Below are 25143 nucleotides of genomic sequence, written 5' to 3' on the forward strand. Positions count from 1 at the left end.
CCTAACCTGGGGTACAGGTGCTCGGTTCATGTTATCACACTGCATTGGATAGTGGAGCCAGTGGGTTTTATAATACTGCTTCTCCGTGCATGTAAATAGCCCCTCTGATTGGCTGCCAATCATTTCGAGCCCTCTGATTGGCTGAAGCGCCTGTCTGTAGGCTCTCTGTTCTTGCTTCGAGGACGCTGCATGCTGTCTGTTGCACTTTGCCGTTTCCGGAACCTCTTGATGTTCGTTCCGGGGCCAGGCTGCCTCTTGGGCAGGCAACATGAGCTCGTTTCAGGGTCGCATGAAAGAATACCCATCCATATCTATCGACAGGTTTGACAAGGAGAACCTGTCTGCTAGAGCCTATTTTCTGTCTCACTGCCACAAGGGTGAGTGTATGGACTCTTAGGCAACAACATATTGTTTTTACAACTTTACCATTAAATGATTAATTCCACACGTGACTTGCTGTAGTGTGCTCTTAAAACACCGAGTTTGATACTAGTCTCAATTTAGAATAAAAAACATGTCTTGTGAGATGTAGATGCACTAACAGATTGGAAGTGAATGCACTTGAGAATCTATTGTGTATTGTAGTCAGTGAAGAGTTACACACAGGGCCGGCCCAAGACTTAATGCCGCCTGGGGCGAAGTTTAAAATGCGCCCCCCCCCCCGCCGACGCCGGGGGGGCGGCATTTCAAACTTCGCGGACGCCATTATCTACCCTAACCCCCCCGGTACTTACCTTTAAACAGTCCTGCGGCGAGTCTCCCTGCTCTGCCACGGTGCCGGCTTGTAATGCTGAGCGCCGTAAATTGACGTCACTTCCGGCGCTCAACATTACAAGCCGGCACCGTGGCAGAGCACGGAGACTCGCCGCAGAGGAGAGAGGGGCGCCGAGCGGGTAAGCGAAAACCACTCGGCGCCCCTCTCTCTCCTCCGCTTAAAAAAAAGCTCTTGGGGCGGCAAAGTGCCGCCCCTTCAAAAGTTGTAGGGCCTCCATTGTAGGGCCGGCCCTGGTTACACACTCATACTAACACATACTTACACCAACACACATACACAGCAGCGGGTCTTTGTGTTGACATCTCAACATACGGGCAGGGCCGGCCCGGCCCAAGACAAAATGCCGCCTGGGGCGAATTTTAAAATGTCCCTGCCGTCCCTGCCGCCCCCTCCATTATCTACCCTTACCCCCCCCCCCCGGTACTTACCTTTCAGCAGTCCTGCGGCCAGTCTCCCCGTTCGATCTTGGTGCCGGCTTGTAATGCTGAGCGCCGGAAATGAGGTAATCTTCCGGCACTCAGCATTACAAGCCGGCACCGAGACCGAACAGGGAGACTCGCCGCAGAGGAGAGAGGGGCGCCGAGCGGGTATACTGACAGCTTGGTAAGCGAAAACCACTCGCCCCTTTCTCTCTCTTTCACTTAAAAAAAAAAAAAAAAAAAAAAAAGGGGCTTGGGGCGGCAAAGTGCCGCCTGGAGCAGTTGCCTCACTCGGCTCCATTGTCGGGCCAGCCCTGCATACGGGGCATGACTCTGAACACCCAACGCTTTTCCCCAGTAGGGCTTCCTCTGGGGTATCTTCCCCTGAGGAAGTCCTATTGGCAAAACACATTGGGTTGCCTTGCAAAAGTACCGTATTTGCTCGATTATAAGACGAGGTTTTTTCCAGAGCAAATGCTCTGAAAAATACCCCTCGTCTTATAATCGGGGTCGTCTTCTAATCAGACCCCAAAAAATGGCTGGGGCCATGCTGCTTACCGGTCGCGAGCAGCGTCTCTTCCGTTAGAAGCAGGAGGACAGGAAGCTTGTAGCTTCCTCACAGAACTCTATCTCCCCCTCCCTCCTCTGGGGGCGGGGCCAGAGAAGTTGCTGGTACAGCCGGTCCCCTGCAGAAGTCTTCGAGTGAGAGATCTGCAGTTCAGGTAAGGGGGTGGGGGAGGGTTTTTGGGTAAGTATGTGTGATTAATGTGTGAAGTATGTGTGATTAATGGAATGAATGAGTATTTAAATGTTTGTGAATGTGTGTTTGTGTGTGATAGCATGGATGTGTAAGGGGGGTGGGGGTTGTAGCATGGCATAGGGAGGCTGTAATCCCACTACTATCATCCCCAGGTTCCAGCATGTACTGGCTGCCTTGGCTTGATAGGAGTGTGATTGCTGTTAGCAGCAATCACACTCCTATCAAGCCAAGGCAGCCAGTACATGCTGGGTTAAAAGGCATATCATGGGGCTGAGTGGCATATAGGGGGTTAAAATGCATTTCTGGACCTCCAGAAATGCATTTTAACCCCCTATATGCCACTCAGCCCCATGATATGCATATATACCTCCAGAAATGCATTTTAACCCCCTATATGCCACTCAGCCCCATGATATGCATTTTAACCCCCTATATGCCAGAGTGGCATATAGGGGTATAAGGCATATCATGGGGCAGAGTGGCAAATAGGGGGGGTATAAAGCATTTCTGGGGGCAGAGTGGCATAACTGGGGGGGGCAGGTTGGCAAATAAAAGGAAATTTAAAAAATATATTTACATGAATTAATATTTACTGGTAAAACTTTTTTTCCTATAGGGTCGTCTTATATTCAGGCTTTTTGTTTTTTTCCTAAATTAATATTTTGAATTTGGGGGGTCGTCTTATAATCGGGGTCGTCTTATAATCGAGCAAATACGGTATTCACCCCCCTTGGCATTTTTTTTCTTTTTTGTTGCATTACAACCTGGATTTAAAATTGATTTGTTGGGGGTTTGTATCATTTGCACAACATGCCTACTACCTTGAAGATCCAAAATAATTTGCATTGTGAAAAAAATAAAACAAAAAACCCCAGAAAACTTGTGATGTAAACATACTGTGTATGTGCTTCTGTGTTGTCCACATACAGTATATGTAGTTTGGCTATGTATATATAGCATGTTTCTTTATCAAGTATTTGGTTGCATGTAGACATTAAGTGTTAATGTTTTGTTTCCCTATAAAGATCACATGAAAGGACTGCGTGGTCCCTTTTTGAAGCGAAGACTGCAGTGCAGGTTTGATATGAGAATAATATGTACCTTGGTTTGCCATTTTTTTCATTTGCCTTCAGTGTTTCTTATGGGTAAATAAATGCATATATTTCAGCACATTTTAAAAGGAAAAATAATCCAAAAGTTGACCATAAACTGCTGACGACATGCCCCTAGCTGTAAAGTCCTAATACCCACCATGATCATCTGTTACCAGCCTCTAATCTAAACTATAGGTTACAAAAACATCAAATGAAAGGAGAGCACAGAACTAAAAACAAAAATGTCTGTAAGCAGGACCTTCTTTATATTTTAGGGTTACTGGACCAAGCTCTGTTGGGCAATATACATATATTTTATGGATATAATAAAGTTTGTAAGCAGCAGTTGCTTGATCATCACTTTCTTTATTTGTATATTCGTATTACGTTATTCTTTTGTGCCGCTTTTGGGCTTCTGCTCTTGTGACATCACACTCTTCCCTTTTATATATACTGTATATATTTCTTTGCCTTTAGATGGGACAAAACTATAGGTTGATCGTTTTGTTAGTGGATATTCATCTTGAAAAAAATTATAAAAACAAATCTGAAATGCTTTCATTTATTTTGTTTATTTTCTAGCTTGAAAGTTTACCTGTATTGTTCTCCTGTTACCAAGGAGTTACTTCTAACAAGTCCAAGATACGCATTTTGGGAAAAACGTATAGTAAGTGTTTTTATTAAATATGAACTCTCGGTTCTTTTGTACATCGTCTATAAATTATGCAGACTATTTTTTTTTACTGTCAACAAAATATGTTTAATGCAAGAACCTATGGCGGCATATTTTTTTTTATGGTTATTAGATGACAATAACGCCAGGAAAACTGTAACCTCCAGTTTATAGCATGTGAAATGCTATTTATACGCTGTCATGCGCAGCCCATGATTATTTAAATAAAGCTCTATTACAAATCACACCTACTATGTGAAATAGTTTGTGTAAGCTGTCAATTCACCTTGAGTGGGTTTCAGAAAAAGTAAATGGCGATACAAAATCATGATGCTTGTCTTCTTGCACGCAGGTCGCTATAGAGGTTGATACTCCGACTCAGATTTCTTTGGTTGATGAAGTTACGGGTGATGTGAGTGTTTTTCCAGAATCCGTATATATATATATATATATAAGCTGCTTGCTGTAGGTTGGATAGACTCACTTCAATGGGGGAGGCCGTAGAAGAAAGGTTTACGTATCTCTGTATGAAGAGTGCAGCCCCCGAAAGAGAAGATTGGGGACCCAATATTTACAGACGAAGCTAGAGGCCTCTAGGAAAAAAGTAATAGTAATAAATTGTATGTGTATGGCTGCAACTACTCCAGAAACCTAATTTGTCTTCCAAGCTTGACATTTTAAAACTCTTTAGAAATATGTTGATACACTGTATAGTTAGCCTATAGGGACAGAGGTTTAGATGTAACGTAAGGAAGTTTTACTTCATGGAGAAGGTTTTAGATAAATGGAACCACCTTCCAGCAGAATTGGTAGATGTTACTGCAGTGAGGGGATTTAAGCACGAATAGCAGAGCTTTAAGGCTGTTCTTAATATAAGACAAGACCAAGGACCGAACAAAGTTTGAGGCTTTCATAGCAGGAAAATATGGGCAGCCTAGATGGACTGTGCTTCTCATGTGCTGTCAACTTTTAGGTTCATGTTTTTAATTTCCTCCCTGCAACAAAAGAAATATTTATTAGCATATTCAATTTACCTTCATGTTAAATTGATGGAAGTTAATATCATGTTGGTGAAATTTTACAATTACATGTTTTTTTTCTCTTTGCAGAAAGAAGAGATTTTGGTCACACTCCTACCTGCGGGTCACTGTCCAGGCTCTGTAATGTATGTTTAAAAAATAAAATAAAAAAATGTTTCTCTGTATTCCATAGCCTTATGAATTATGAGTATTGACAAGATTGTAAAAACACCTTAAAGTGAAATTAAAAGTCAGTACTGACTTAAAAGAGAAACTGTAAATTGTTTCATTTTTGTTTCAAGTTTTACTTAAGATAATGGAACCCTTTTTTTAAGAATTCTAGAACAGAATAACTTTTTGATAAATGTAATAAATGAATGTTCTCTTTCAAACAGGTTTTTATTTCAAGGTTTAAACGGGACTGTTCTTTACACAGGGGACTTCAGGCTGGCAAAAGGGGAAGTGGCTCGCATGGAGCTATTACATTCAGGAAACAGGTGCTCGGAAAACACGTTTCCATATACTCCCCTCTACTAGCCACTTTGCATTAATCACCAGGAACAGTGTCTTCTAGGATCTCTCTTATTCAGTTGTAGAGTAATTGCTTGTTGTGTGTACACTTCATATAGGAGACTGAGTTGGGGTGCAAACACACATGCGCCTTGAGTATTCCTCCAGACCTAGGCAGCTGGATTCCGCATTGAACCCAGTGGTCCTGTATCCATGATGAAGGCATGTATACTAGATTTTTGAGATGATGCCGGAGAAAGGGGGTCTAGCTCACCGTCTTGATTTTCTAGAAAATCAACCCGAGTATATAACTGTTTAAGGGTGATTTCTTCTAAAGCCAGCATTACTACAAATAGAGAGTAACTCGTAACATGGAGAATATAAATCGTTTGAATGTGTAATTCAAAGCAGTTTTGCGCCGTATGATTAGATCTGAGTCTAACCTGTTTTAAACACAAAGGTCATCTTCTTGCACTATCAGTAACATTACGCTGTTAAAAGGAGTTGCTGGTGATACAGGCCTGGGATTATACTGATAACCTTGTTTTCAAGGAGTTAAGACACCAGAAACCTATATCATATGCAGCCCATTGCCATATGCTTCCTTCTCTTCAAGAACATGAACGATATGACATAAGAGCTAAACGGCATTTTTAAAGGAGAACTCCCACCAATTTGTTTTATTATTAGTATCAGATTAAAAATACATTGTCAAAATATTGTGCTGTCTCTAGTTTTTGTATAATATTTTTGTAGGCAGCTGGATATTGGTCATTAGTATGCCTTCCAGCTCTATCATCTTAGCCCAGTTTACTAGCCACACACTAATGAAAGTCTATGAAGGAACAGACTTCATTGCCATAAAGCTCAGTGTGGTGCTTGCGTAGGCAACAGATAAAGGAAATCTGTTGGAATAAATGAGATAAGACCGCATTTTCGTATTTGCTTATCTGTAAATAGCACTGTATGTTATGCTCAAAGAGAAAAATAGGTTTTCTATGAGAAACTGCATCATTATTAGCTACAGGGCAAGCTGGAGACATCAGGGGTTAAGTCAATTAACCTGTTTATAGAGGCGTACCAGGCTTTTGTGTATTTTGCAATTCCATGTTGGCCCAGGTTTCCCCATCAAAACCAGTGCCACCCTGTCCATAGAATGGGGAGCTGAGGGTGGGGAGGGTAGCAGCTCTGCCTAGAAAATAAATGGTTAATTTAAATAGTTCCTGAGTGATTGATGCTGTGAAGCAATAATGTGTTTTTGTTTTTTTTCATTCAGAGTCAAGGACATTGACAGTATTTACTTGGATACAACATTTTTTGAGCCAAAATACTTCCAGATCCCCAGTCGGGTACGTATTTACCTATAAACGCGCTTTGTTCTTAACATAAATTATAATGATCCATAAAGAATAAAAAAGGCAGATTTGTTTTTAAGTTTCTTTCAGTTTAAATGAATGTAGCTGGTTTTGTATGGTAAAAGTAACCTGTTACTTTAACTTTGCAATGGATCTTGCAACAGTCCTCTATTCTGTCTTAAACTCTGTTCCTTTGCTTGTATTATATTCCATAGGAAGAATGTTTGATTGGGATTTTGGAGTTGGTGCGGAGCTGGATAAAAAAGGGCCCATATCATGTTGTTTGGCTTAACTGCAAAGCAGCTTATGGATATGAATATTTATTTACGAACCTCAGTGAAGAATTTGGAGTAAAGGTAAATGTGTTTAACCCCTCCATTTGTGGGTTTCATTGAGATTCCCCGTTTCTGCGTTTGATGTACCCACCCAAATTATACATTTCTTTTAAAAAAAAATAAGGCTTTCATTTCAAATGATATAAAACATGCATAAAATAATAATTGTGAGTGCTAGTATGTAAATTAAAAAAAATTAATATAAAAAAATCCCAATTTATGTTTGGTAAAATCCCCCGATTACATACATACCCGAAATACATATTTTCATAAAAAAAATGTGTTTTCACCAACAGAGCTGCCACACATAGGATTTTTATTTACTTATTGCACCATTCAATGTGAACTATAGAGATTACAGTGCATGAAAGTCCCAGGAGGTGTTTCTGAGATGAAGGAGGCACCACTGAGACTGTCAGACACCTAGACATGTCATCACCTTTGTAACTTTTAATCGACCAGCTGCGAAACCTCTAAACCATGGCTGCATGCTTTATATATAGTGTTGGAGCCACGTGTTTCACTGTTTGGCTATTTGTGTTAATGCGCAGGTCCGGTCTGATAAAGTGACGACTGAGCATATGTTTGTATGTTACTCTGCGGAAGAAGGTTATCTCTAAACATTAATGTCGTTTAGATCTAGATACTATGTACTGGAAACTAATATCTGGAAATATCTTGCCAATTGTCATAAGGCGACATTGCTATAAAAGCTATAAGGTCAAGCTGATTTAACCCCTTAATGACAATTGCCGGTTCTGGCACGGCACGAAAAAAAAGTCGAATATGACAAATGACGTGCCAGAACCGGCACGTCTTTAAACGGGTGCAGAAAGCGATCTACGTTCGCTTTCTGCACCCAAACGGCGTTGCTGTAATGCATCGACCTCGAGGCATTCAGCAACGCCACGATCGGCACCAGGGGCCATGTCTGGCCCCTCCCCGGGGCGTCAACAACCGCCATACATTGTATGGCGGCGGACGCCCGTTTTAAAAGCGTTTAGGAGGCGATCAACGATCACCTCCTAAACTTAAATGGTGTCGCTGGAATGCCTCGATCAGGAGGCATCCAGCGACACCAAAAACTTACCTTTGGATGGACTGTGACCGCTCCGGAGAGCGGTCACAGCCGCAGCTGCCGGTGATCTTCGGCATCTGTCACTATCAGGGGAACCTTCAAGTTGAAAAAAAAAATTTAATTTTTTTTTTTTAAAAAGGCAAAACAAATAAAATATATATATATATATATAAAAAATATATTTTTGTAAGCAAGTCCTAAAATTAGCACATTAGCTTAAAACAATTCTCGCATGGAGAGAGTTAAAATACTGGCATATTAAATGCCCATGGGGTGTCTACTTTTAAAAAAGGTATGATTTGATGGGGTAAATTGAATTGGCCGGGTTCAACAAGGTCCCAATTAACACGGGGGGAAGGATGGCCACACATCTAATTTCCAATTAGAAAAATGCACACATACCAAATGTGGCCTTTTAGTTCCCCCCCAAAATGACAAACCCATGCATATGGCGTATCACTGTACTCAGAAGATGTTGCTGAACACATATTGGGGTAATGCTGTAAATTCATACATAACATAGGTGTGTGGGGGAAAAATACACACAAAAGAATACTACTGCAAACTTTGAAAAAATTCTGGTGGTAAAATGTGTGCATGCAAAGAGTTAAAATACCAGCATTTAAAATACCCTGGTGTGTCTAGTTTTCAAAAATATATGGTTTTGTTGGGCACACTGAAATGGCCCGGCTCAAAGATGTACCAAATAGGGCATGGGCAGTGGATCCCCAAATGCCAAAGTTCAACATTGAAAAATGCGCATGCCCCAAATGTGGCCCTTTTGCCCCCAAACAGCCAGGCAAAATCATTCATGTGAGGTATCGCTGTACTCAGGAGATGTTGCTGAACACATATTGGGGTGTTTTGTGATAGTGACATATACCAGAACCTGTTTATTCATACCTGAAGTAAAATGTGTGTGACAAAACAAATGCAAAAAAATGACTACCACAAAGTTTGACAAATACTGGTGGTAGATATGGTGCATGGAAAGAGTTAAAATACTAGCATTTGAAATACCCTGGGGTGTCTACTTTTCAAAAATATATGATTTTATTGGGCATACTGAAATGGCCCGGCTCAAAGATGTTCCAAATAGGGCATGGGCAGTTGATCGCCAGACGTCAAAGTTCAACATTGAAAATGCGCATGCCCCAAATGTGGCCATTTTGCCCCCAAACAGCCAGGCAAAATCATTCATGTGAGGTATCGCTGTACTCAGGAGATGTTGGTAAACACATATTGGGGTGTTTTATGATAGTGACATATACCAGAACCTGTTTATTCATACCTGAAGTAAAATGTGTGTGAAAAAACAAATGCAAACAAATTACTACCATAAAGTTTGACAAAGGCTGATGGTAGAAATAGTGCTTGGAAAGGGTTAAAATACTAGCATTTGGAATACCCTGGGCTGTCTAGTTTTCAAAAATATATGACTTGATGGGGTAAATTGCATTGGCCGGCTTCAAAGATACCCGAAATGGCACATGGGGGGAAGAATTACCAGATTTGGAAAAAATGGCTTTGAAATAGCAAAACGCTACCTGTACTTATTGCCCCATAATGTGTAGAAAAAAGCAAAAAAACATAAAAACATTGGGTATTTCTAAACTCAGGACAAATAGTAGAATCTATTTAGCAGTTTTTTTCATTACCTTTTATAGATGAGTAAAAGATTTTTCAACTAAAAGTTAGAAACAGTCATTTTTTTCTAAATGTTTCACCATATTTTATACTTTTTTTAATAGTAAATAATATGATACAATCAAAACAATGTCATCTAAAGAAAGCCCTTCTTGTCCTGAAAAAAACAATATATAATGTGTGTGGGTTCAGTAAACGGGAAAGAAGAAAATTACAGCTAAACACGAGCAGCCCAGAAATGTTAAAACGCCCATTGTCACGGAGGGGAAAAAAAGTAAAATCAACCTTTGTCACGAAGGGGTTAAAGAAGCTATCTTACTTGGAAAAGGTTTTTACATTCTTTAATCTACCACTGATTAACCTGTTATTCGGCAGATCTAAAACCAAGCATTATGTTTAGGTTCACGTGAATAAACTAGACATGTTTAAGAACATGCCGGAAATCCTCTGCCATATAACAACTGACCGTCGGACTCAGATTCACGCATGTCGACATCCAGTGGTAAATATACTTCACATAAAAATGCAGTAAACACATAGTGTGAACGTTTCCTCAATATAAGGTGGTCATTATATTTGTTGGTCTTCAAAACCATATTTCTGTGTGCTTGATTATGTAGTTGCAATCATCCCTCTGATTCATTGTTTACATAAAATGCCACTTGCTTTTATATTAGAAAGATTAAGTCTGACTATATAAGGTGATAATCACTTATTCTTTGAAACTTTTCGCTAAGAATGAAGACAATCTGCGAGGGAACTGGCTACCTTGTGGAATGGTGTCCGGTGATGGTGTCCCTCTTCGTGTCATTAGGATAAAACCATCTACCATGTGGTTTGGGGAGAGGACCAGGAACACTAATGTGATTGTAAGGTAAGAAGCTATGGCATGAACCTTGTGTCCTGGAGACATTTATTGGGGGGGGGGGTATTTTGGTTTAACTTTGTGAAAACTGTAGCTTTAGAAATGTTTTGAATTTAAGTCAAATCTAATACCTTTTTCTTTAGTGTACTGTTTAACATATTTGTTTACATGGTATGATGTTTTTTTTTAGTTAATAGCTCTTAAAATTTTTTGTTTACTTTCTTTCTCCCTTCCCCCTTTTTTTCCCTCACTTCTTCACCTACATGCATATAACACTATGCAGCAGCCTCTCAGTACCAAACTCTTTCTCTAATCAGTAGCATATCTCTACAGCAATTGCTGTTCATCCTGGGTGGGCATGCTCCACAACTTCGACTCTTATTTTACCTCTGAAGCCTCACCCAACGTGGCCAACAATGTCCACAGTAACAGGCTTTTTATATGATTACAGAACTCATAGATTCACATATCAGACCAATGCGACTGGTTGCTGTTCTGTTTTAGTAGCATAGAGCAATCAACTTTTGCTGTTTCTTGATTTTCTGTATTAGAAGAGTAACTAAAAATTTTTTTTCATACTTTGCCCCCATTTCTAGAACTGGAGAGAGTTCCTATCGTGCTTGTTTTTCTTTCCATTCATCCTATAGTGAGGTACGTACCAATTACCTTCCCTCATGCACAACATTTTAAGATTCCTCTTTTCTTGATATTTTAGCGTTTAAATGCATTAGAGATGTCTGATGTCCTATATTAATTAAGGTTTATGAAATGAAGATACTTAATTAATTGGCCTTAATCTGCAGGTTCTGAAACACTGCATCTGCGTGTTGAATTATTTGCTGTTGCAGCAGGTTTATGGCACCCGAGTGATGGTGCCGAATAGAGATTATTAACATACCACACCAAGAACACATATGTCGGAGAAAATATAACCAAACCAATAATTAAGTAATGGTGTTAATAACTGTTAGTTAACATTTGCTAGCTTAATGGTTAATACACATTTTATAGCCATTAAGGATATAGAAATAATGTATATGGGTGCCAGGTTGAAGCCTACGTATTTAAAGGGGTACACCATGGAAGAATTTTTTTTCTCCTTGAGCAAAAAAATACAGAAATGTAGGTTAGCATTTAGAGAAACATGGTCCTATTGTGTTTTTTTTTTTCTTGCTCAAACACGCACAGTCTTTCTGGCCAGTCAAATTAAGTCCTTTCCCCTGAAGACTTCCATTAGTCTGGGTAACCGAGAATGAGCCATTCTGTTGTTTACCCCATGGCAGTATGAGTCAAGATGTCTGTCCAGCAGAGTGGGCTGTTATAACAGAACTATAATGCATAGAAATTACTAATGTGTACTGATCTGAAAATATAATATACCAATACTATATAGCTTTATATATATATATATATATATATATATATATATATATATATATATATATATATATATATATACATATACAGTTCAATGTTGAAAATATATATGATACTAGTAATATAAATGTGGTGGAACTTTCCTTTTAACCCCTTAATGACAAAGCCCATACATGTATGGGCTCAAAATGCATTGTTTTAAATGGGTTTAGGGACCGCCCATTGTCCTTAAGGGGTTAAATGTCTGTAAAATCCCACGATTTTGTTTCAAACCTCATTTTATGACAACCTCTTAGAGAAGCAAGATTGCCTGTGAGACATTCTTCACACATCTCCATGGTATGAACCTAGCCCTCCACGTTTTGCATTAGGCACCAACACAAGTTTTAAAGAAGTTACTTAGTGCTTCACTGTTTGATAATCATTTGCTCTGGTTTTTTTTAATTTTATTTATAAATACAGATAAAAGATTTTCTAAATTACATCCGGCCAATGAACATATATCCAAATGTGATTCCTGTAGGAAAAACAAGAGGATTTCTAGAAGAAGTGTGAGTACATTTTGTGGCATAAACATTCACAACTATTGTTTCTTTTTGTTTTTCTTTCTCTGTGTATATACATGCATATAGGCACATGCTTCTTTGACCCCTTTTTACCTTTTGTACCCACACTAATTATATAAGACAAGAAGGGCTTTCTTTAAATGCCATTATTTCATATGTAAGTTACTATTTAAAAAAATTATAATAAAATATGAAAAATTTAACAACATTTCTGACCTTTATCTGAAAAATCTTTTACTCATCTAAAAAGGCTAAAAACCTGCAAAATAGATTTTAATATTTTGTCCTGAGTTTAGAAATACCCAATGTTTTGTTTTCTTTTGAGGGGGGGGGTTGCACATTATAGGGCAATCAGTACAAGTAGCATATTGATATTTCAAAAACATTTTTTTTTCTCAAAACTGGTCATTCTGCCCCCATGTCCTATTACAGACATCTTTGAAGCCGCTCAACTTACCCCATCAAACATTATATCTTTTAAACTAGATACCCCAGGGTATTTCAAATGGTGGTATTCTTAACACTTTCCATGCACTAATTCTACCACCAACCTTTGTCAACATTTGTGGTAGTAATTTAATTTAAAAAAATGTTAAAATACTACCATTTACTTGTCCAGAACCCCTACACACACAATATTTTATGTTCAGCAGTATCCTCTGATTAAGTTTAGCTACATTTCCTTTTTATTTATTAATTTGTTTTTAATCGGGAGTGCTGTAGAGGGTGTTAAAGGTATTTTTAAAATTTCTTATAGGGCTAGACATGATAGGATTTTTTCTTAAACAAAAGTATAATTTTTTCAATTTTTTTTTTACACTGCTCAATGTATAGAGATCCACTTTACGTTTGTGTTCACATATGTCTGCATGTCTTTCTGTGTTATTACAGCTTAAGGCCATTTTGCAGAGCCTTTTCTGATAGTTCAATAGTGGTGTATAAACCACTGGGGAATCTGAAGCGAGCAAGACACATGGAGGTGCTGGATACAGGTGAGACGCTTAATATTGTCATGACAGTTGATATGTAACATGTTGGAGAGGCTGACTATTAAGATTATTAAAACAGGAGGAAGCAAAGTTTGTGGCATGTGCCTACATGTCTCATCTACTTCACTTGCATAATGATTTAATACTAGTTTATCTTCTATTGTGATACTTCACATTGACACTAGCCATGTCAGCAAAATGAATTACTCTTGTACTAAAGTCACCCTTTTTTTTTTTTTTTTTTTTTAGAAGACTGTGACGATGATGATTTATTTGATGACTCCCCACTAACAAGCTTAAGGCACAAGATTGCCAGAGACTGTAAGTGGGCATCAGACATAAAGCAGAGCTTCTGTCCTACCAGTCTAAAAGAAAGTGAAGTACCCAAAAGCCCTGAAGAACCATCTGTTAATTTTGCAATAAAAGGAAACTATGTGGACTGTGAGGAATCAAATGGGGAGGAGGATGATGATGATGAAGAGGAACAAGAAGCCAATAAAGATGCAAAATCCACAACCACTTATGAAAGCCCTGTTGTATCAGTGAAATTGTGTGAAAAGATTGAAATACATGATACTCATTTAAAACAGGCAGCTCCTAAACCAGCAGATGAATATGTGCCCCACTGGAGTACATTCTTTCCTAATTCTGGGATCAGAGATGTCTCGGACACAGATGAATGCATTTCAGCTTCTGCAGAATGCAAAGATTTGCCTTCCCCAAAACTCTTTAGTGATTCAGATTCTGATTCAACTCATATTTCTTCCGTAAACTCCTCCCAATCCACCCATATATCTGAACAGGGCAGTCAAGGATGGGATAGTCAAGCTGACACCTTTCTGCTCTCTTCTCAAGAAAAGAAGGCTACCGACTTGTACACGTTAAAGAACTATTCATGCTTTATACCAAGTGCTGCAGTGTGTGTCAAAGACGTTTCTCAAGCTAAGGAAGTGGAAACTAGTGATCATAACAATGAGGGAACGAACAGCACCGACTGCCCACTGACAGCTGCTGTAAACAAAGAAAAATGCTATCCACACATTCACATAGAAGACAATAATGCAATAGTGAAGACAGACTCCCAGAGTTCCTCTGACTTTGAAATCCCTTCTACACCCGGTGCTGAACAGCCCAAATCTGAAATGCTGCAGTATTTATACGAGCAGCTAGCCACAGGAGAACCTATCATACCAGATAAGCATGAATAGCCATACGTTTGTCTTTGTTCAGAAAGCTCAACGTACACCATGGCTTGAAGCCATGAAAACAGTGCTGCTAATTTACAATGACCATGGATATATTCAGGAGTTGTGTGTTACATTATTATATATTCTTTTGTTTCATACTGTCAATGTGTTTTGGTATTCTCAGCTTCAAACCTACATTTCAGATGCACAAGATAATGTATGTCATTGTTGTATTTATAAAAAAAAACGGGTAAACATCTTTCAACAATAAAAAAAAAAAAAAACAGAAGCCTTTAATACATATGCTGTGTAATTCTGTAGCCATTGTAAATTGTTTGCCATTCGGGAAAGGAAGATCACTAGTCGCTTCCTCCATCCATTTTAAACTGCCTTACGCCTTCTAACCATCATGGCGTCCTGTTTTCGGTTACAACAAATTAGTTTTTTTTTTTTTTTTACAAAAATCCATTGGTGGTTTCATGAAAAGTAAAATATGGGTTTGGGCACATTGTACCGTGATTTTACTGCAAAGTCCATTAGATATTTGATTTGAGGTCACGGAAGACTCAAAAGGGGGTTTTAATCAAAGTGAGAGTTGTGGTTTCCCTATTCATTATGAATCGCCATCGCTGGCAATAAGGCACGAACTGGCCATGTATAAAGTGTAAGTCAATTAAAGGAAACTGTGCATTATATAGGACCAGCATAACTCTTCCTATCACTAGGGTTGCCTCTCTAAAATGCATAGTGAAAGAGAGTTGAACCACAACTTAGTAAATAAACCTTGTCATCTGGATGTTCCCATGACCTAAACGCTGCCAGATTGTACCAACCAGATCTCCTGGTGATGTTTTTTTTAAGGCTGTCTGCTCAAGGATGAAACTGTAAAATGTGAAACAGGGTGCCAAAGGCATGAGTAACTCACATTTCTCTATTTCCTTTGTAAAAATATTATGCCATAGGAAGGGCAGTCTCAGGTGGGCGATAATAGTACTGTATTCTCCTATGTATAAGACGCACCTTCATTTTGGGGCCCGAAAATTACGCTTCTATCATGCCCAGGTTCCAGGATGATTGTGATAGCTTTGCTGGAATCTGGGTATGCCTGTCTGGGTATATCTGGGTATGCATCTAATGGAGTGTTATTGCTGTTAGCAATCATGTATATTTAATATAGCAATCATACTCTTATCATGCACAAGCAACCAACACTTACACATCCATGCTATCACACACACATATTTAGTTATTCTTTCATTCACGCAGACTCATATCCCCCCCCCCCTTACCTGAACTGCAGACCTTCTGGTGCCACTCGCAGACTTCATTTCCCTTTGCATTGCTCGAACTCAGTGAACTTCCCTTGTCCCGCCCAGGGGAGCAGGAACGGAGTGGAGTCATGTGATGTGATGTACATTCACATGACTCCACTGGATTCCTGTATCTCCTTGACGGAAGAAGAGACGATGCTGAGCAACTCAGAGATAAGCAAGAAAAAAGAAAACTAGAACCACTGTATAAGACGCACCCTGTTTTTACACTCCCAGTTTTTTTTAAAAAAAGTACGGTAATATTTCGCCAGGTTTTAGTAGGATGCACATTATATTATGTGGTTATGGGGGTTTGAAAGATTTGAGTAAAAGGATAGGAAAACGTGATATAATACTGGTTTTACGGGGAAAAAAAAATGTAAAAGCAAAACCATAAAGTTTTTGTTTTTTTTATTGCATTTTGTAAGCACACATGCACTTAATGGAGTCGAATGAGGGAAAAAAAAAAAGGTGCAGGGGCAACAGGCACATACTATCCTAAAATAAATTATGGCAACATGATTTAAATGCAGTGCTAGGGATCAGCACAAAACACACACTAGATCAACGGCACACTGCCTGGGCATTGCAGTAGCAGCTTCTATATTCCACAAGGTTTAAAAAGGGAGATCTGGCTTAAGCCACAAGCGAATCCAGTCCTGTAAGTCACATGTCACTTTTGTCTTATGTTTAATTTAAAATTATTCAGATTTCCAGCTATACCGTCACATCTTCCTCTTCAGCAAAAGGTACAGATAGAGCATTTCCTTCTCTCACCATATTAAGCTAGATTCCTTCCATCGCTGCTGCCTGCACATGCTCCATATACAGATTTCTACTTCAGTTCCTAAACTGTAAAGCTATTCCCACAACTGTTAAGAGAGAATTGGATTAAAAGATGCAGCAGCAGCACGTCCCCTCTCACATACAGCACATCATTTATTTTATGGATACTGAACTATTAAAGCGTGCCTCTAAGATTCAAAAAAAGTTCTCCACAGGTGAATCTGTCGACAAGACAGTAAGAATTTTATGAAAACCCGTTTTCTGGATCTCTGGACCAGATTGTGTGAATTATTATTGCAGAATAACAGTTCAAGGTATCAGGCTAGTAACACTTGCAGTTAAATGCTTCAGTTTTGTATTTTCAAGTGCGTGTAAACTGCACAGTCAATAAGTGGTATGTGCTTTTCCAAGTAAGAAGAGATTGAATTCATTTAAAATAGACATTAAAATTTATTTTGTCAAATAAAAATAACCATGCACAGCTATGCATGTTATTTCAAAGTTCTTCATAAAAAAATACTTCTGTTCTTAAAATAAACCTTGTCACAGCATTCACGGAGATGATATATAGAAATGATGCTTTAGTTAAAGATACCCTCGGCAGGCACTAGCTCCGCATTTGCAGACTGTCCTAAGTCTCTTCCTCGGTGGATCCATGTCAATAGAATCAGAGCTGAGATCCCCAGAACCTGGAATATACAATAAAATGCTTAGATGTCCCTTCATGTCACCTTTAACCTTAATATAGTGGTCGGTGCAGCAGCATACCGTTTTAATGGCATTTCCTAAACTCAATCATACGGATGGTGCAGTCACCAGAAAAATGAGATATACAGATATTGTCAGACACACAATAATCTAACCTTTCATTTGGTAATCAAATGTCAATTCCTCTCCCGCTTTTATATGGCGTGTTGAGAACAATGCAATCCGAGGAAGGCGCACATCTAGGTTATCAATGAACACGTTGAACACTTGGAGATTTGGATCACACTGAAAAAAAAAGGGGTGACAAACACTATTACACATGCACATAATATATATATATATATATATATATATATAAATACACAGAGATTTTAAAAACTTTAAAGCTTTAGCTACTTGTTATAAAGTTCTAGTTTTGCATCAACATTAATACTAAAACTGCACCATCTAAAAAAAAAAAAAAAAAAAAAAAAGCTTACACTGTGATTTACAAAATGTGAGACGTTCCCATATCGAGCAGCATCCACAGTGAACTCATCTGACTCGTAGTCTAGATCAAAGAGATAAGTGATTCCTTTGCTGTCATACTGCTGACCCCTTCTCTCTGCTTCCTCACTGGTTATTACCTGTGAAAAAGTAACACTTACTGGAGTGATATTCACAACAAGGGATTTATTTCACATCTTGCCAAAACATATATGGATTTAAATACCCATGGGTGATGCCATTTTTTTATCATGACAACTCACTCTTAACTGAAAAACTTCCAAAAGGTATTTATCACATGCAAAGAGTAAAAGCAATAAGTAGTATTAATAAATAAATGTACTTATGTTTAAAGCTATGATGGCTACAGTTCCCCCTTCTACACATATAATTGGTATAAAGAAATTGACTAACTTTTATTTTTTTTTTTTTATAGTTTTACATAAACCGTTTATTAATGAAAGGCTAAAATAAGCTCATTTTTTAGGAACAGAATGTGTAGATACATCCTCAGTCAGAGGAACTGAGGTGTTGCTTTCCCTGCTACTTAGTGACAAATACCCCGTTATAAGATGCCTATCGAGTCCTCTCTATTGTTTGTACATACCTCTCCAACATATTCCATTACAAAACTGTTCTTCTTAATTTTCTGGAGTGTCTTAACGCCCCATCCACGACCATTTTCCGTCCTGAAAATGCATAAGGAGTAAGGTGGACCTTTCTGTACCACCCGATTAGCACAATCTGGACCACACTTGCATCTTGAGTTGCATTCATAAATAGGCCTCCCGGGCTCTACTATAATCTGTTTGTGCTCATTATAGGCAAAGTGAACCCCGGCTTCCAAGGGGCAACATTTACCAGTAAAGCAGTCCGTGCACTCACAACCAACAATGGCCTCACCCACAGTATTAATTCCCGGAGAGGGCTTGTAATCATTGATGTAGTGGAAGTCTTTGGGAGGACCCTCGAGATCAATATTATTTTCCACATAAATCATTCCTCCGAGGAATTTTTTCGAGTTCAGTTCGTGTTCCCAGCGTCTTAGTGCAATTCGTTGTTTAGCTTTCTTCACTATATAGTTGGACACACCAGGATCCAAAGACTTAATATTGTTCTTTAACACACCAGACTTTTTCGACTTCAGATCAAACAGGTACTTGTACAGGTCTGCGGAAAACTGTTTTAGCATTTCCGGACACTTTAGGTTTTCTTTGGGCTCCCACGAGTTACAGGATGCCGGCCATCCCTTCCATTTCACAAGAAAATATTCCTTACCCTTTAAATAAATAAACATGCTAAAATTAATTGTTAATCACAAAAGTGGCAATTTCACAGTATTTGCTCAATATAACAGAACGTCAGATGTTATGTCAGGCCTATGAAGAACATGTACAGATATTAAAGCCTAGTGGCCACCAATACAGTACAGCTGGCAAGCCTACTGATCAAGATGACACGTTGTCAAGCTAAAGGAGAAGCAATGCAGTCCTGCACAGTGTAGAAGTTACAAGCCTAGTTTCATTAAGTGTATTTACAGGGGAATATTTTCTTATTGTTAGATTAAAACAAATTTTCAAAAGTATTGTGCTGTTCTCATTTTCAAAAACGGTGAGTTTTGAGTTAATCACATAATGAAAGTCTATGGAGGAACGGGGTTCATAAGCTTTGCCAAAAAGAATCGGTTCAGCGGGGAAAGTCACTCAAAATACTGCATGGCTGACAACAATGATAGCCTCCAACTCTCCAGATGAAGGTTAAAAGATAAAGATAAGACCGGGATTTTGTCAATGCTGACATGTTACTGTATACGGCCCTGTGTTTTATGCTCAAAGGGAAAAATATTTGCCATTTAAAACTGAAAGGGGACAGGGATAGACACTGTGCTTCCAGATGTATTATCGCTCATCCAAGGAAAATAACTTTTGCTTTCATACAAGAACATTTCTATTATAATTCTATATTATCATGACATGCACAGGTTTTAGTTTTTGAAGGTCTTGACTTTTTATAACTCACCTTTTCCAGTTTAAAGTCACAAAGATACTCCACTTCGTAAACGTTTGAGTTCTTTCTGGTTATCTCAATACATTGGCAAGTCAATTTTTCTTTCCTGCACAACTCTTGCAGCGTTTCATGAGAGGCAAGGCATGGCACACACCAAGCTGTAGAGAAGAGCATTCGGCTTAATATTTTCATGCTGTTCACACTCCACGTTTTAGACACACAAGAGAAAGAAGGACAATTTCCTTAGTTGCAGATTGTCACTTCGCCAGAAGTATTTTCCTATCGTAAGCGAAAAATGCAGGAGACATTTCTGCTCACAAAGCAACACGACGCGTGTCTAAGGCCACAAACATCCAGAGCGCCCTGCGTTTACATGCAATCAAACATAACAACAGCGCCTGAGTTGCTGTAAGCTGTGCCAGGTTAGGGACTCCAGCAAGAGGATGAATTTCGCAACTACCACGACGATTAACCCCTTCTGGTCAACAACCAATCCTCCACATTTCCGTAAATGGCACCGCTTCTAAAGGGAAGCTTATGCGTGAATAATGTCAGATAAACATCTCTCCTGAGATACTTTTAATTGGTATTAGTGTGCATGAGTGGTTAGTCTTGAATGTTAAATAGGATAAGGTACAATTTTTTTTTTTTTTTTTAGAATGGAAAGGTTCTATCGTGCTGAAGAGGCATACGTTATTTCAGGTTGTGATGGAACTGACATTGCATCCGATTTTAAGGCAGCTTAGCAACACATCTAGGACCTCCGATGTTGGGTCTACAGTTCGGAATATTCTTATACTAACCATGGATTTGTTCCGAGTGGGAACAGACTGACAATCCAGGCATTCATTCAGATATATGCAATTAGTTTATGATGCTGGCCATTGGAGCAGCTCAACACTTTGCCACATCTTACTGCTCTGAATAACTTGGGGGATTTTACTACTTAAGGATCTCAGGAAATCGTGAGAATTGGGGCTGTGCATTTTGCTTTTAAACAAAATAAATAAAAGGCACTTAACATGTTTTACTGTCCCTAACAAGCCAGTTTTAGGAAGTACCAGACAATTGACAATTACTGAAGCACAATATGAATATACAGATATATATTTGCAATAATATTAGCAATTGAATGTAACAAATGTGAATATAATGCTATGGTGAGAACACCTGCTCATTTAATACCGCAACAGATAATCTCAGGCATTTAAGACGCCAAGCTAATGGCAACACATTGAACAATTCACCATGACATCACTGGCTCAAAATTGCATGAGAGGTTCCCAAAAAGAATCTCAAGCCATACTGCTCCGAGAACAGTGCAAAAAAAAAATAATTTTAATTAAAAGAGCCCTTTAACACACCAAAGACTGAAGGGGTTAAAGAAAGGCAATCAAAGGTGCCAGGAATATTTTGTTTTCTGAATGCACAATACCAAATAAAAAGAAAGACAAAACAAGTGTCTTTACATATCCGTGGTTCAAAAAAGCAGGGTTTTCTGTTCCCTTTCAAATGTATTTACTAAACATTATTCCCTGTGGTGTACTTAAGGGTTCGGGGCAACATGGTGTGCTGGAAAAGAAGAAAAAACTAAACTGGAAAAAAAGAGCAGCCCAAGTTCTCTGAGTTGGTGACATGAAAACAGAAAAGAGCCGACCCTGATCAGACAAGGAGTGAGTGCAGCATCCGTGATGGGTGGAATCCATCGGATCCTTTTAGTGAAACATCAAAGAGCCTGTTATTGTCTGTCCATGTTACCCCAGCCTTGGTTGCTACGCAACACACCAAGCGTCATGATTTCCCTATTAGAGGCATGTAAGGTAAATGGTGCGACCCCATAAAAAGTACCAAATCAACCGCTTTTCTTACTTATTTTAATGAGCTAAAAAAACATCTTACAGGGCATGTTGACAAACACTGATTTGTGTGTATATTGTGCGGGTGACACAGCCCCAAACAGGTTGTACACTGTCATTTTATATTACCATGCGATCAATACGTGAGGACTATTATATGAATCACACAGCTCGGTTTATTCACATTAGAGTATGTGGCAGAGATGTGTTTCAGTTCCTTGACTTCACCATACATTATAGTGGGCCAAACGCAACATCTGTTGTAGGAAGAGTTTAGCTGGCCCCGGGTGATGTATAGTCAAATCAGTGAGATTTCTGAGATCAGGGCCGACTCCATTATGAATAAAGCAGCTGGTGTTAGCCCTTCATAATGAATAGTGAAACCGCAGCCTTAATACACACGTGTACCTATGCGCAATACATATGGGCAGTGTAGGGTCAGTTAAGGTTTCATATGTGCACGGGCTTTCTATAGATTCAGGACTCGACACCATATGACCGTTTCTTTCAGCGCACTCATTAACTTTAAACCGCTCTCAGGCGAATATAACCGAAAGGAGAAACCCAATGAGGGAGATAAAAGTTGGTATATAGGGGTAGACAGATAACACGCATGTCTCTAGCTTTAAACAATATGCTACGCGAGGTGCTTCGGAAACCACGCGCGGCGTGGGAAAGTCAGATGTTATTCACCAACCGCCTCACAGTTAATCCAGTTTGCGTTGCGTAGCGCCTTTTACCTCAGCACAGTTGTGTGCAACACGCTCTTAAGGCACTTAGGAAGCGTGCGGGGCTCGGTATACGGCACTACGCGCAGCTACAAATGCAAAGCGCTTAGGACGGGAAGGCCCGCGATCTCCGGTTTCGGTGGCTCCGTGACAACTTTATAAAGTACCTCAGACACCGCCCCGCCGAAATATACACACAACATTCTACTCACCACCGCGCGTCACAGCCATCTTGTCCCATGCCCATCAAATTGCCTCCGCGTGACGCCACAGCATCGTCAAACCCCTCCATAAGACACACCCACCGCTACTAAACGAAACACAAAGTTCTATACACTAAAGCCGTACAACAGCCTAACTTGCGGGTTTGTAATAGGATGCATTTTCTTGAAACCTCTGGCAGAACATGCTTGTAGTTCTTAGTCTTCGCTCAGATAACTTCCTACCCAGAGGTTTATATTTGCATTTGATGGTACTTTTTATTACTGACGCAAATTGGAATTGAGGTCGCTGGCGTTTAGGACTCTGGGCCTCCACGCGAGGTTTCACCTGATACGCTGCGTCTCGTTTCGTCACAGTGACGCATGTTCAAAACAGAGCGGTTAAAGCGAATGGAATAGGTTTGCCGCCAGTGCAATTGCTTTATTTGGCCATTACTTTAACCCTGTCAGGCCCGGAGATTTTCTTAACCAAAGGACCAAGATATTTTTTGTCGTTCTTACCATGTCTGTTAAAGATTTTGTCCCCTTTTCCATATTTGATGAACCCGCACAAGTTATGCATAATTTTGTTCAGGAGAAATAGGGCCTTCTTTTAAAATCACAGAAATACATAGAACATAATTCCAGGGGGCCATGTCTATGCTTTACATATTACCCTATATGAAGTTTTTGGGGGGTTTGGCTTTTTAATGTATTTCTTACCTATAGTGGAAGGGCTAAGGGGCGCTTTTTTTTTTTTAGAAAAACTTTTTTTTTGTACCTCATCGTGATCTGTTACTGCTACTAACTACAATCAGCCAACAGGGAAAGCTATGGGAGAATCCCCTGTCCTAAAGTAAACCTGCTGCGGGTGTCAGCAGTGACTACAACCATAAGGCGCACACCGTTACCATCGGTCAGCAGAAAACCAGTAAAGGGTCTTCTGCTGACGGGAGAGACCAGGCTGAAAACTTGAAATCTGAAGACCCCCCTCTTCCCCAAAAGCACATATACTCATTTTCTGCTGCACAGAAGGGGGTGGGGAGGAGCAGTTGCCCCTTGGGCTGCTATTTCCAGCTTTGCCTTGTGTTTTACATGCAATTCCACACTTATCCAACCACTTACACCAATACCAATTCTTCTCTGTGCCCCTTTCTGTAAGCGGGTGTTGGGTTGGCCTGAGTAGTACGCACATTGAAGGTGTACTTTGGGCTGGGCCCATTGGGTTGAGTGAAGCTGGCAATCTGCTGCTGGAGAGGCAGCAACCTTGTATATAAGAAAAAATAAAGGGCATTTAAACAAAAGGAAATAAAACCTAGTTTTCCATTTCGGGTTCATTAATTCGGGGCAACTATGGTGAACTTCATTCCATTTCCTCCCCTCTCCAATGGAAACATAAATAAAAATGATATTGATTCAATTTCCATTCTATTTAGGCTACTCTTTAAGTTCTATAGACCCCTCTGATTCCATGGCACCAGTGCACAATATATGCATTTACAGATCACTGACAGATGTAGACTGTGTCCCATGAGAAATTACCTTCTCAATCATTTATTGTACCCACACATACTACATATTTTCTTTAGATACCATTATTTCCTATCACATAATTTACTATAAAACGTGTTCTATGCGGTTTTTAATGCCGTCCCATTTTTGGACTGTTAGCAGCTGTACGCTATAATCAGTACTTTGCCAAAGTAAACATTGAAGTTTCACATCAACTTCCATTCTTCCTACCCTTTAAAAATTTGCACTCCAGCCAAATTCCTTGTGTTCCTGATTATTATAGTGTCTGAGTTACAAATGGACAAATTAAACAGAACGTTAACTACTTGGGCCCTATGATGATCAGTCTTGCTCTGATAATCGGCCAGGGGGTGTCAGTTGTATGCTGGGACATACCCTTCCTCAACAGAATGACAGCAAAATAGAATCTTTACCATAACTCCAACATGGAGTTTTGAAAAATGTTAAGACAACATGTAGGGTTTTGTATGCTTTAATTGTTTTTAGGTGATTTTTTACTACTATAATACAAAGTTTGGTTTCATTTGTTAAATTGAATGCTTGGAAGATAGTTGCAATACAATGGGGAAAAAAAGGTATTTACTAAGCAGGTCCAACTGTCCACTTCTTAGCCCTTCATAATGCTTAACAATAGGAAGCGATTTCTAGAGGCCATCTTCTGTTATTAAAACATCACTCTTCTTTATTATTCGATCCAATTATTTTACGTTAACCCCGCAGTTTACACGTCAATTCCAGTGTCACAGGACTGATGATTATGTTAAACTGAAGCTCACCTAGGTTCACGGGCTAGGTTAACGAACCTAATTTAACATCGTCCCTTTACATTAAACCAAGTGCTTCCAGGAAAATTAGAAGAAAGAAGAAAAAAAAATCACGC

The 25143-nt window shown here is 39.3% G+C and overlaps 2 protein-coding genes across 3 annotated transcripts; one reads left to right on the plus strand and one right to left on the minus strand.

Annotated features, from left to right (window-relative positions):
• Positions 1-54: 54 nt before the first annotated feature.
• On the plus strand, positions 55-14925 carry DCLRE1C (DNA cross-link repair 1C). 2 transcript variants are annotated; one of them, XM_053465332.1, is made up of 14 exons: positions 55-377; positions 2980-3031; positions 3631-3715; positions 4074-4133; positions 4831-4886; positions 5136-5237; positions 6527-6599; positions 6821-6961; positions 10066-10167; positions 10403-10539; positions 11127-11181; positions 12370-12458; positions 13365-13465; positions 13712-14925. In XM_053465332.1, the coding sequence occupies exons 1-14, from the start codon at positions 269-271 to the stop codon at positions 14668-14670; spliced, it is 2121 nt and encodes a 706-aa protein (XP_053321307.1). In that variant the 5' UTR covers positions 55-268; the 3' UTR covers positions 14671-14925. The 2 variants fall into 2 exon arrangements, with proteins under 2 accessions (XP_053321307.1, XP_053321308.1); XM_053465333.1 differs by having other exon boundaries at positions 13715-14925.
• Positions 14926-17175: 2250 nt separating this feature from the next.
• SUV39H2 (SUV39H2 histone lysine methyltransferase) lies at positions 17176-22828 on the minus strand. The gene is made up of 6 exons (XM_053465336.1): positions 22743-22828; positions 19959-20104; positions 18547-19218; positions 17933-18079; positions 17609-17738; positions 17176-17434 (listed from the first exon to the last, which is right to left on the minus strand). The coding sequence occupies exons 1-6, from the start codon at positions 22759-22761 to the stop codon at positions 17331-17333; spliced, it is 1218 nt and encodes a 405-aa protein (XP_053321311.1). The 5' UTR covers positions 22762-22828; the 3' UTR covers positions 17176-17330.
• Between the last annotated feature and the right edge of the window lie 2315 nt (positions 22829-25143).

Source organism: Spea bombifrons, chromosome 4 (genome assembly GCF_027358695.1).
Source record: "Spea bombifrons isolate aSpeBom1 chromosome 4, aSpeBom1.2.pri, whole genome shotgun sequence".
NCBI lineage: Eukaryota > Metazoa > Chordata > Amphibia > Anura > Pelobatidae > Spea > Spea bombifrons.